Source organism: Fonsecaea monophora (assembly GCF_001642475.1).
Source record: "Fonsecaea monophora strain CBS 269.37 chromosome Unknown Scaff63, whole genome shotgun sequence".
Lineage (NCBI taxonomy): Eukaryota > Fungi > Ascomycota > Eurotiomycetes > Chaetothyriales > Herpotrichiellaceae > Fonsecaea > Fonsecaea monophora.
This window is the reverse complement of record NW_019173994.1, coordinates 98,101-110,677: the sequence shown is the minus strand read 5'-3', so window position 1 is coordinate 110,677 and position 12,577 is coordinate 98,101. Positions and strand designations below refer to the sequence as shown.

At 52.4% G+C, this 12,577-nt stretch overlaps 3 protein-coding genes across 3 annotated transcripts; 2 read left to right on the top strand and 1 right to left on the bottom strand.

Annotated features, from left to right (window-relative positions):
- Positions 1 to 158: 158 nt before the first annotated feature.
- Positions 159 to 1,150, top strand: AYO21_07824 (hypothetical protein; the record flags this gene model as incomplete). Its single annotated transcript, XM_022657777.1, has 2 exons — positions 159 to 238; positions 301 to 1,150. The coding sequence occupies 2 exons, from the start codon at positions 159 to 161 to the stop codon at positions 1,148 to 1,150; spliced, it is 930 nt and encodes a 309-aa protein (XP_022509926.1).
- Positions 1,151 to 2,090: 940 nt separating this feature from the next.
- AYO21_07823 (hypothetical protein) lies at positions 2,091 to 5,053 on the bottom strand (the record flags this gene model as incomplete). The annotated part of the gene is made up of 2 exons (XM_022657776.1): positions 2,091 to 2,175; positions 2,277 to 5,053. The coding sequence occupies 2 exons, from the start codon at positions 5,051 to 5,053 to the stop codon at positions 2,091 to 2,093; spliced, it is 2,862 nt and encodes a 953-aa protein (XP_022509925.1).
- Positions 5,054 to 5,717: 664 nt separating this feature from the next.
- On the top strand, positions 5,718 to 7,757 carry AYO21_07822 (hsp7-like protein; the record flags this gene model as incomplete). Its single annotated transcript, XM_022657775.1, has 1 exon — positions 5,718 to 7,757. The coding sequence occupies one exon, from the start codon at positions 5,718 to 5,720 to the stop codon at positions 7,755 to 7,757; it is 2,040 nt and encodes a 679-aa protein (XP_022509924.1).
- Positions 7,758 to 12,577: the final 4,820 nt, after the last annotated feature.

Genomic DNA, 12,577 nt, shown 5'->3' with positions numbered 1-12,577 from the left:
AAAATCTGCGATGCACGTGATCATATTCCGACTTCAATCCAATTTGCTCTACCTCAATACCGAAGAGCCCATCTCTTCGCAGGCAATACAAGAAGATCCATCAAGCGCCATTTATATAGTAACTTGACTTGGAGACCGGTCACTTGCACTACGCAACAATGTGCCGCATTTGCGGACGCACGATCAAATGCATCTTTGACTCGATGCCCTCAAGGGTGCACTCATCCGTGCCGAAACCGTGAGCCTCTTTCTTCAATTAGCAGAACTCGCGGAGAAAAACCCGGTGACTGACTTTCGCAGTGGGAGTAGCAGCAGATCCCTGCTCCGGCCTCACCAGACAAGATCTCACCATGTCTCATCGAGGACCCTCGTGCAGAGCGCCCTGAACATACCGTCCAAGCCTGTGGCCGCACCGCCCACATTTCTCCTGCCGTTCCGCGCAAAGCTTCACCAGACCAGGACGCGGCCGTCCACGACGACGCCGATATCCCGATTCCAGAACACCCAGCCTGAGATCCCCCCGAGTTATCTGTCCGCTACAGCTGACCAGACATCCTCGTCACCTTCCGCCACCGCGACCACCACGTCGGTATTCGCTCCGCGGGCGACCACACAATCTCTCGACCAGCCCCTCGTCCTCTCCCGGTCCCTGCAAACCCTTCTCCCCAAGCTCCACGTCCAAAAACCGCACTACATCGTCACGCACATCCACCGGTTCCCGTACCTCCTCACGGAGGGCGACACGCTCCGCCTGCCGTTCCACATGAAGGGCGTGTCGCCCGGCGACGTCCTGCGGTTCAACCGCGCCAGCATCCTCGGGTCGCGGGACTACACGCTCAAAGCCGGCACCGCGGCCACCGAGTCCTACGACAAACGCCGCACGGGCGAGCCCAACTACCTCGACGAGAGGCTGTTCGAGTGCCGGGTCCGCGTCATGGGCATCGAGACCCAGCCTATGACCCTCAAGGAGAAGAAGAAGCGGCGCAACCGGCACCGCAAGATCGTGCGCAGTAAGCACAAGTACACGCTGTGCCGGGTCATGCAGGTCCGCGTCAAGGCTCTGGACGAATTGATCCAGGGAGAAAAGGGGATGGTGCTTCTCGAGGGCCAGGAGACTGAGAACGGGAACGACAATGTCCACGCGCAGTAGTACTCGATTTCCACTCCCGGGGGGGGGGGGGGGTTCGATACGCGAGGCGCGATTGTACGAGGTACTTTGTAGGGAATATTTCGTGGTGCGAGTCAGGGAACCGGACGCCGTGGAGAGAGATCATCTGTCTAGCGGAACAGTCCAGCCTTTGGACATTACTCGTGTTATGCCACTGAAATGCAATGTTGGCACAAGGACACAAGTAGATGTACAGAAAAGTCCCGTGTCGAAATATATATAATATGGTTTTTTTTGTCGTACCAAATATCCGCCAAAGGAAGAACTGCTTTGCTTGCTTGCTTACTCGCTTTGCTTTGCTTTCCTTGCTTTGCTACCCTAGCAATTTACAAAAGTAGTAGGTAGGACCAAAGGACCAGATTATTCGATACACATGCGCTCTTAAACTCCCAAAACACCCCTTGTAGTATTGGAAACGCCCCCCTTTCCCCTTCTCCCCCGTGCGTGCGTGCGTGCGCCCAAACATTGTGGAATGATTCATGGGGAAACAGGGAAAAAAAGAAAGGAAAAATAAACGAGCAGGAAAGGAACTTCCCTCCCCTTTCCCCATTTCGTTCGTTACTTTTCATTCTATCTGCCTGCCTGCCTGCCTGCTTCCAGTCATGGGAGAAAGATCGCTTCGTTCGTAAAGGTCGGGGCTGTCGTGTATACACGTCACGCGTCCATCATCAAGCCCAGGAACCCAGCAACCCAGCAACCCAGCAACCCAGTAACCCGGTAACCTCCCCGGCTAAACGACTCGTCAAACGCATCAAACCAAAGGTATTACTTGTAGAATTGGGCAGGGATGTTGGAATGTTGGAACCTGCAAATTCCTTCATATGTCTCACAAGAAGATGAGCCAAACACCCAGAGGTGTAGGAGTTGGAGGGCTATGATCAAACGCAGTGCTGATAAGGCTGGATGTCGTTCTGTCTCATTTTTACCTCACCTCGAAGGAAGGGAAGGTCATGCGGTCGCGGAGGTTGACTTTGAATTCGAAGATTCCTTCTTCAGAACCCGCGTACCTGTATCCCACTGAGTCAGCACAAGCCTTGCCTTTCTGTCTCGCACAGGGCAAAAGGGCCCTCCCTTTCCCAATTACTCTTAGACAGGTGACCAGACTTACAGAAATTGCCCATCCGGACTAAACCCGATTCCCGTTGTCCCTAGCTCGATCAGACCTGCTGCTCCTGTGGCCGCTGCAGACCTTCCAGGAGTACCCGTAACGCGTTGCAACGCAGATCCATTGGCGGGAGGCAGCCAATTTCCATTGGCATCCACTGATCGGTTTCCAGTCACGCCGCTCAAGAACAGGATACGTGCCATGCGCATGTCTGCATCTGGAACGCGACCAGTACGTTGTGCCTCTCTCCCGCTGTTAGAACTAAGTCGCTGAGGTGACGGGTCTGCCGTTGTGGTCACAGGGCCTCGTCGTACATTGGTATTGGCTGTCGCGGGACGGTTGATGAGTTGGGGTACTATCTGATAACTTCGTGCAGCCCTTTCGGTGGTCCATGTCCCGACAGATGTGGATGAAGCCTCGGCGGCACCAATGAAGCTTCTCACGGATTCACTCTGATTTTCAAGCTGATTTCCTAGGCTGCCGCGCCGCATGGCGGTTTCGAGAGCCCGAGTATCGACTGCGGCCTGAGCTACCCGTGACTCTGCTCGGCGTACCTGTCGTTGGAGGTTCTCGACGTGAGCTAGTCTCTGACGGCTGGATTCGGAATAATCTGTGAGCACGTTGGGGACGCTGTCTGACTGACCGGACGATCTAAGATTCGTGGTGGGTAGTGTTGAAGTCCGGGCCGAGCTCGAATTCGGAGGGTCGAGAGAGTTCACATCATTGCCCGAAGCGCCATCCAAGATGCGCTCGCGCTCAGTTTGCAGTCTTCTGAAATACTCCACACCGACTCTCAATTCACTCTGCAGCTCCCGCGACCGTGATTGGATGTACTGTTCCTCATGTGTCAGCTGTGCTTGGACAATGCGTTCCAACGAGGCTGCGACCCTGGCGTTTGACTCCCTTGCTGCTGTCCGAAGATTATCAAATTCGTCCGGGTTGTCGACGAGCAGACGCTGTTGGATGTCAAGCTGCCTGCGAAGTAACAGTGACAATTGCCTCTCATCGGCTAGTTGACGCTCAAGCTGGATACCGAGTCGCCGTTCAGCTTCCAACGCAGCCTCGACCCGAGCAAGAAGTGTTGAACTGCGATTACCCTGATCCGATACACGAGCCGTCTCAAGTGCTGATTGAATGACGTACCAGGGGTCGTTTTGCGGAATGCTGGAGGGCCCGGATGTTGAATTCGAAGTATTCGTCGTTTCGGCAGGCGGGCCGTCATCATCGTCCATCCGACCTGGAGATGCAGATAGCCTTACACGATGGATAGAGTTGAGATCGAGAAATCGACTTCCAGTCGGCTCTGAGAGAACGACAGAGGTTCTCCTCCTTGGTCGGGGAGAGCGAGGAGCGACAGACCGGCCAGCGGCACCAGGAGATTGAGGGGTAGCGTCACTCGAAATACTGCTAGCCATCCAGCCCGGGGAAGAGCTAGAGAAGTCAATACTGTATAGGCGACTGCGAGGCTGCTCCGACGGGTCCAATGTGGTATCGACCTCCACATGCTCCATTGTAGTATCAAGCGCCTCAACAACCGATCTCTCTCGTGCGTCTAGGTCAAACCCCCCATAATTGATCAAATCACGGCGATTGTGCCTCTGAGCAGTCTCATTCAGAAGAACGTTAGCACGTATCTCGTTGTCCAAGTCTCTGCGAGACAGGCCACTCATCGCTCTTAGCCGGATGAGACGTTGCTGCAACAACCGTTCCTTGTGCGTTATGTTACGAAACGCGACCGGAGTTCCATCTTCGAGCTTGACTTCCTCTGTTGTCTGACGATCGAGATCCAATATTTGCCGTCGTACGCAGGACTGTCTCACATCCGCGACTCCTATTCTCCCGTGGTCTTCAGCCCAGACGAGGAGGTCCCACGGTGCGGGAGAGAAGGTCATAGATCTGACGCATCCAAACAAAGCTGGTCGAGACGATCTAAAGCTGCATATTATCGAGGATTCGCTGGGGTCACTGCTGCTCAGAAGATGTCGCATGTCGAATATCGAGATCGACCCACCTTGGGAGGACGCCGCGCAAAGAGATCCAGAAGGCGAAAAGGTCACCGCAAAGCCGTGGTCGTCATAAACGGGATCCCCAATTGGTACGACAGGCTTTGCAAACAGCTGCCAGCGATACTTGGCGTATTTACCGGAAGAACCGTCGATGATGTCCCGGTCTTCCTCGAGGTGTCGTCGATAGAAGTATACACGGTCGGAATCTCCCACTGCTGCAAGGATCGTGGAGTCGGGAGACAGGGCTGCGAAATTTATTGGAGCGGGATGCCGTAGAGTTGTCAGCACTTGTCGTTGAGCCAGAGAGTAGATTTTGACGGTCTTGTCGTTGTTGCTGATCAGGACCACGGGCTCGTCGGGAGTCTTGCCGTGGTTCAAGAACGTGTGAATGCTCATGGCATTTACGATTTCTCCTCCCAATAAATCAATATTCATGTCATGACCAAAGCATGTCGGCCGATCGTGTTCGTCCTTCTGGATCTTGATGAAGGCGCAGTCGCCATTGTGTTCTCCTCCCACACAGACCCAGCCCAAATCAGCAGCGAGACATCGGGACTCGAAGGGTATTGTTGCAATCAATGAGTTCTGTTGGGTGGCGAGATCGAGGACAAACACGTCCTTACAAGACACATAGTAGATGAGGTCTTTTTCCGACGAACTGATGAAATGACGCAGTTGGTGGTGGGACACCGTGATCTTTGTAGGGTAGAACTTAGAGTGAGTAGCAAGTGACTTTGAAGGAGTAAGCCATAGTTCGCGATTGGGTACGGTCATTTCGCAACGGACGATGAGGGACCTAGGGGAAGAGACGCATCGCTCGGAGAGGTAGGAGGCCGGATTGAGATAATCAGGGCGGAGAGTGGTGGTAAGCGGGCAAAGCTAAGAAGTCTGAGAGACCAAGGCACGGAGCAGCGACTTTTAGGGGTGGTTGAACGAGAACCCTGGAAAAATGAAATGGTTTATGGATGTATTGACCCCAGCTTGAGTGTGATTAATCGCATCGCTCTAAACGGAGAGGAGGGCTGCTCGGGTTTGCTAAACCGTGACGTCGATTGGACGAGGCTGTCTCCGCGAGGCTGAAGACAAATTATTTCAATTCGGCATGTTTGTCGAGCCCCATCGGCCCATCTGGTCTGGCTGAATTATTTCTGAGAGTTTCTGCGGTGCCAAGCCTCGCGCGAGCTTGCGGCGAAGGGGAAAGAGAGATTTTTTCTCCATCCGTTATTTGTCCTCGTACATATTGCCTCTACTTTGCATCCTAAGCTCATCTATCCTGTCCCATCCCATCCTCTACGTCTCTAGATTCATCCCCGGTTTCCAGGACTTTGCCCATCTCCTGCTCTTCCCCGTTGCTTCTCTGTTGTGTTCTTATATCCGAGATCATCATGATCGCCTCAAGGATGTCCAGAGCTGTAAGTCCGAATGCTACTGCTTCATCATGGAATCATCCTCTAACCAATCTACCCAGCTTCCTCGCTCTGCCCCCTTCTCCCGCCTCTCCCAGATTCGAGCCCCTCGATCGTCGATAATTTCACGGTATGCCTCTACCGACGCTCCCGAATCGTCTGAAAAAGTCAAAGGCCAAGTCATTGGTATTGATTTGGGAACAACAAACTCGGCCGTCGCGGTCATGGAAGGCAAACAACCAAGAATAATAGAAAACGCCGAGGGCACCCGAACAACACCCTCTGTTGTGGCATTCACTGAGAGTGGTGAGCGTCTCGTCGGTGTTGCAGCCAAGAGACAAGCTGTCGTCAACCCTGAAAACACACTTTTCGCGACCAAGCGACTTATCGGTCGGAAGTTCTCAGACCCTGAAGTCCAGCGGGATATCAAGGAAGTCCCCTACAAGATTGTCCAACACACCAATGGCGACGCCTGGCTCGAAGCTCGCGGCGAGAAATACTCGCCGTCGCAGATTGGAGGTATGGTCCTGGCCAAGATGAAGGAGACTGCCGAAGCATACCTAGGCAAGCCCGTCAAGAATGCCGTCGTCACTGTTCCCGCCTACTTCAACGATATGCAGCGTCAAGCCACAAAAGACGCTGGGCAAATTTCCGGGCTGAATGTTCTCCGTGTTGTCAATGAGCCTACCGCAGCTGCGCTCGCGTATGGCCTCGAGAAGGAAGATGATCGCATCATCGCTGTCTACGATCTAGGTGGTGGCACCTTTGATATTTCTATCCTCGAGATCCAGAAGGGAGTTTTTGAGGTCAAGTCAACCAATGGTGACACCCACCTGGGTGGCGAAGATTTCGACATTACCCTCGTCCGCCACCTCGTCCAACAATTCAAGAAGGAGTCGGGTATCGATCTATCCAACGATCGCATGGCCATTCAACGTATTCGTGAAGCTGCCGAGAAGGCCAAGATCGAGCTGTCTTCTTCCATTCAGACAGACATCAACTTACCTTTCATTACTGCCGACGCATCTGGTCCCAAGCACATCAACATCAAGATGACCCGAGCTCAGCTCGAGCAGATGGTTGACCCACTTATTGCGAAGACCATTGAACCTGTCCGCAAGGCTCTGAAGGATGCCAACCTGCAAGCGAAGGACATTCAAGAAATCATTCTCGTTGGTGGTATGACCCGTATGCCTAAGGTCACTGAATCTGTCAAGAGCATCTTCGGACGTGATCCGGCTAAATCTGTCAACCCTGATGAAGCTGTCGCCATTGGTGCTGCAATTCAGGGAGCTGTGCTCGCTGGTGAGGTTATGGATGTCCTCCTGCTGGACGTCACCCCCCTCTCTCTGGGTATCGAGACTCTTGGTGGCGTCTTCACACGTTTGATCAACCGTAACACCACCATCCCTACGAAGAAGTCACAGATCTTCTCGACTGCTGCCGACTTCCAGACGGCTGTGGAGATCAAGGTGTACCAGGGCGAGCGTGAGCTTGTCCGGGATAACAAGCTGTTGGGCAACTTCCAGTTGGTTGGTATCCCCCCGGCACACCGCGGCGTTCCTCAGATCGAAGTCACCTTCGATATTGATGCCGACTCGATCGTCCATGTCCACGCCAAGGACAAGTCGACCGGCAAGGATCAGTCCATTACCATCGCCTCGGGCTCCGGTCTTTCCGACGCTGAGATCCAGAACATGGTGGATGACGCCGAGAAATACGGGGCGCAAGACAAGGAGCGCAAGGCTGCGATCGAGGCCGCCAACCGAGCTGACAGTGTCCTCAATGACACGGACAAGGCATTGAAGGAGTTTGAAGACAAGCTTGACAAGTCCGAAGCCGACACGATCAAGGAGAAGATTGCCTCTCTCCGTGAGTACGTTGCAAAGAACCAGACGGGTGAGGGCACCGCCACGGCTGAGGAGATGAAGGCCAAGATCGACGAACTCCAGACTGCAGCCCTTAGCTTGTTTGACAAGATGCACAAGGCACGCGAGGAGTCACAACAGACGCCGCCGGGTGGGGATGCCGGCGCACAGCAGGGCTCGTCCAGCGGCGAACAGAAGCCGTGAAAAATGAAGTGAAGATGGATATGGTGGGTCCCCAAAAGCAACTTGTATTTTAATGATATCCCTGTACTCGACTTCATTTTGTTACGCCGGATATTGGCCGATCTCTTGTTCGACATTCTTGCCATCATCATCGCGGGAGCAGAGTTCTCAACATGTATTAGTTTTGCCCTTTGGGAAGGGGACGAACGGCTTGCTGACGAGGACATTACTACTACTGCTGCGGCATGACCTTCCATGCACGAGTGTTGGATGGGAGCATGGATGGAGTGTTCGGAATTTTATTACATGCTTTGCTGGCCTGAGGGAATGACTGCAGGAGCGGGACATACCAGGAGGCCAGGGGGGTTTTGGTCTTTGTTGAGGCGAAAGGGTTGAAGATGGATGTAACTAATTATTGTAGAGAGACGGGACGGGGGGACATGATGGGCATGATACGGAGGCCCCTTAGCCTTTTTCAGAGCGGTGAGGGTGGCCGAGCACGTGTGTAATGCCTTTGTGAAAATAGAAAAACAAAATCTCCTCTCGTACTACCGAGTATTATTTCTATTGCTGCCGTGGCGGATTGATTACGGGACTCGACGAGGCGCAAGTGATAATAAAACGAAAGATGACAATTCCTACGGCCGCACTCTCTCATCGGACAATGCGGCCTGTGGGGGCGGCGAAAGAAATCCCATGGCGAATGACCCAAAGAGGGAATTGGTGGGTTGACTCTACTCGTTCAAGAGAGAGCATGTGGTAACTCGGAAGACTTGGGTGTATGTAGGTATAGCATAAGCAAGACTGGCAATCACCGCGGAACGAGGCGCCCCTCCTCCTCCTTCTTCTCCTCCTTCGACTTGCGGGTCTGTGTGTGTGTGTGTGTATGTACCGGCGCATGTATACCGAGTACCTTTACTCGTTTCGGGTGTATATGACCAGATATCCACGAGTAGGGTGTAGGGTAGGCACGCGATGGATCATCCAGGGATGGGACGTAGGGGGAGGCTGTCTGACTCGAGGCCCTTTTTGTGGGGATAAAAGCTGACGACACATCATACGCCGCGAAAGGCCCCACGAGCGAACGATCCTACGAGTCCTGGCAGGGTATACGAGTAGGATTTTTTATAGGAAAAAAAAGGGGGAAATAAACGGGGGGAAGGGGGTGTGGCGGCGGGTGATGGCGACGGCGACGGGGGTCGGCACGCACATTTTTACGGAGTATTTTCTTCCAAAGTCGAAAAGGTGGGATGGTGAGGTGGTAACGTGGTGATGAGAAATGGCGAGACGAGACGAAACAAGATCAGAAAGCGGCCGGAGCTGGTGATCCTCATAGAGGGATTTTGGGGGATTGAGATACGATACGCAGTCACAAAAGTTTCTTTGATACATTGACAAGTCGGCCGACTAAAAGTGGGTTAAACGAAACGATATGAGATGAAACGTGATCAGAGTGGGGAAAGGGAAGGAAGGAGCACGGAACGGAGTATACGGCGCATCTTGAACCATATATTGTTACGAGGAGAGGCGAGGAGCCCTCAGTGAGCCCACATAATAATAATATTGGTTGCGAAAACATACGCACGAGGAATTGTGGAGAGGGGAGACAGAGAACAGAGTACGAGGTCCGAAGTAGTACAAAGGTCACTGGTAGGCGCACCCGTGACCGGGTACGTGCACTGGTGCTTGTGTGCTTGTAGACATGGTTGCGTGGTCGCGTTGCGTGGTGCGTGGCTAGCTGTGTTTGGGTTTGTCAACTTACAAATGCCGTGATGTGATTTGCCCGATAGCAAATTCCCTGCGTATTATCATCAGCCATATCAGCCATATCAGCAACAGGGAGATTATATCTGGCGACAAAAACAGAAATTAGCGGCCCCCGTCGTATTCCCAGGGGATGATGACAGAGGGAGCAAGTGCCACCAGAGCCTGCCTAGCTGCCTTGTCCCTTTTGAGGTCGTAGGTGGGTGGTGTGGTGGTATACGCGATGGGTATCAAGCATTGAACTGGCTACTTCCATGTTCTCTCTCTCTTCAAAGTGATAGGAATAGTAATGAGGCGAGTTCACGTAAACACTAGATAAGTGACTAGTTCGCTGCCAAGTACCTGTCTAAGGATGAAGGATGGATACTATGTCAAAGGCTGATTCGGGTTATAGTCGTTAGATACCTACCTGACTACCTAGTACGGGAGGTATTACACATTACAGGGGTAGGGGGGATCCCTTGGAAAAAAGTTCTAGGCATGGATCCCTAGGTCTCTGGGTACGTACCTGGACTCCCAAGTGCCCCTATGAGTGTGTAGGTATTACCTGGAGTAGCTTAGAATGGGTCGAGGTTAGGCGTCTCTCTTCACTCATAGTCTAGTTCTAGGTAGGTAGATATCCCTCTTGGGCAGTCTGTGGCCCCCCCTCCACCCCCCTATTATTCATGAAACCCCATCCCAGTACCTGAGTACGAGTATTATCCACTCCCCCTCCCAGCTTGAGAAAGGATGACGGGGCGCCCTTATGTACGAGGTACCCTTCGATCCAACTCAATCTCGTCAATCGCAGTTTTTTAGTTAGCCAAGCACTAACATACCCAAGCAGGTACTCCCTCTTTTATCCTTTCAGCCACATGAATCCCCCCAATATAATCTCTTGCACCTGGTGAAGAAGAAAAAACAGAACAAGAGCCCCTCCAGTGTCAAGCGAGAAACCCGCTTCCCTCAATTCTTTCCTGTGCATCCACCCACATAATACACTGCCTCACCCCCCTCTTCCTTGACCTTACTTCCACCCCCCCTTCTTTCCAAGTTGTTTTCGTGTCAAACCATAGCCCGTAACCCCCGTAGGCCGTAGCCTCTGGCCTGTAGCCCGTAGCTCAGCCCACACCTACTTAACTCGTAGGTAGCTAACCACTTACCAACCTATGCCCGCTCATCCTATCAATCATTTATCCACTTTTACTATTCGGCCGCGTCGCTTCGACGTACTCTAAACAATGCTTTCTCGCTTCTTGTTAACGTTTTAGCCTTGGGCTTTCCCCATTGTGACCAATAGCTTACTGCTTGTTCTGCTCTTGTGCCTATCCTACGTTCATTTAGTGTCCTTTTTCTCGTAACTCTGCATCTTCCTCTTGTCTGTCTTGTCTGTCTGTCTCGCTATCTTCTCTTCTGGCCTCTCTTGTCTGGTCTGGCTTTCCTCAATTCTCCCCTTTTCTACTCTCCCTTTGTACTACTCGATTTCCCCCTTCCTTTCTCTCCTTTTCCTCTCCCGTCCGCCCACCTTCCCGTCTCTCCAGAGCAAAGTTATTCGCAATTAATCCGCTCTACTGCTTCCTGTCTATTGACAGCTTCTATTGTTGTACACCATTGGATTTTTTTGTCAACCTCATCGTATCACCATATTCTTGTCGACGACGCAATTACTGTCCACATGCCAATGCCGCTTCCGACCTTGATTTAATTTTTTGGTGGTCGTCAGCATCCCAGCCTGAGTCGCGTTCAGTATCTCCTGCTCCTCGACTTGTCTTGATATTTCTTTCAGTCGTCTGCACACCTCTACAAATAGTCGTTGGTTCACCGTCGGTATGTTCGCGAGACATCCATCAGAATCAGCGCGTAACGTCTCGCACGATACCGGGCCTGAGGTATGTGAGAATCCTGTTATCTTCTATTTTCTCAGCACTGTTCCTGCACTATTCGTTTATGCACAAGCTCTCGGAACATACTTGCACTATCCCTCTGGTTTATGGGAAGAGGGAAAACACAAATAAAAGCAATGAAATACTGCGTTGTGCTCTTGTTGCGTCTGTCAACGCCACCTATCCATCTCAAACCAGGCCACCCTGAACCACTGTCAATTATCGGCTGTCAAACTTCTTCCTGTCTCCTGTCAAACGACCGGAAAAGAAACTCCAAGGAGAGGGAAAATACCGCCACCGGATCCAGAGAAAAATGCACGATGGAGCGATACCTGAACCCAGTGACGATATTCTGGCCGGTGGCCACTTATGCTCGCTTGTCCGCGTGTCAAAGGCGGGAGGGGATGCAGTCACCGGGGCTTCGAATACAAGGGTTGGCTCGGCGGGTTCTGCAGGCGACCGCGCTGAACCTGTCCGAGTACTTGTAGCCCTTAAGCCCTTAGGCTCTTTGGGGCTTTGCAGGCTCCTAGGCTGCTAGCCTCCGAGGCTGGCTAGGCTATTGGGCAACCCCCCTCTCCTCCCTCCTCCAACGAGAATTGTCAAGCACTGCCTCCACCATCAAACTCCAAACTGTGCTCCTCGTTTCTCTTGGCGTCTGGCTTCAATACCTGCGCGGCCTTTTTTGGTCTCCTACTCATCCCACTCCGCTTCGACTCCTCTTTCTCGCCTCTCACCAATCGCCATCTTTTCACAAACCACCTTCAAATCCTATTTGGTGCTATTCAACTGCATCACCCGGACTGGCGTCTTTCCTGTCTCTGCTTAGCGTTTCTTTACCCATCGTTGGCACCACCAAGGGCATCCGTTCCTTAACCCTTTCCGGATACTCCTGACCTGTTCGCATCTTATCCACCACGCACTACTCATCGAGTCGAAGACCTGGTGTGGGAAAAACCAAAAACTTCACATACGAGATGTGACTTGATTGGGGGAAATGGTGGCTTCTCTTTCTCACCCGATATTTTTCAGACGTGACCCTTTGGTGCTGAGAACTCACTCACTCACTTCACCCATCCATTCCCTCCCCCTCTCATTTCCTGATTTGTCAACCGCAAACCGACCCCATTTCCATCAACAATTTTGGTCGCTAATACTTGGGCTTCTAGCGTTCGCGCTCATCGTGGGAGTCACCATATCAGCAACATCCTCGAAATT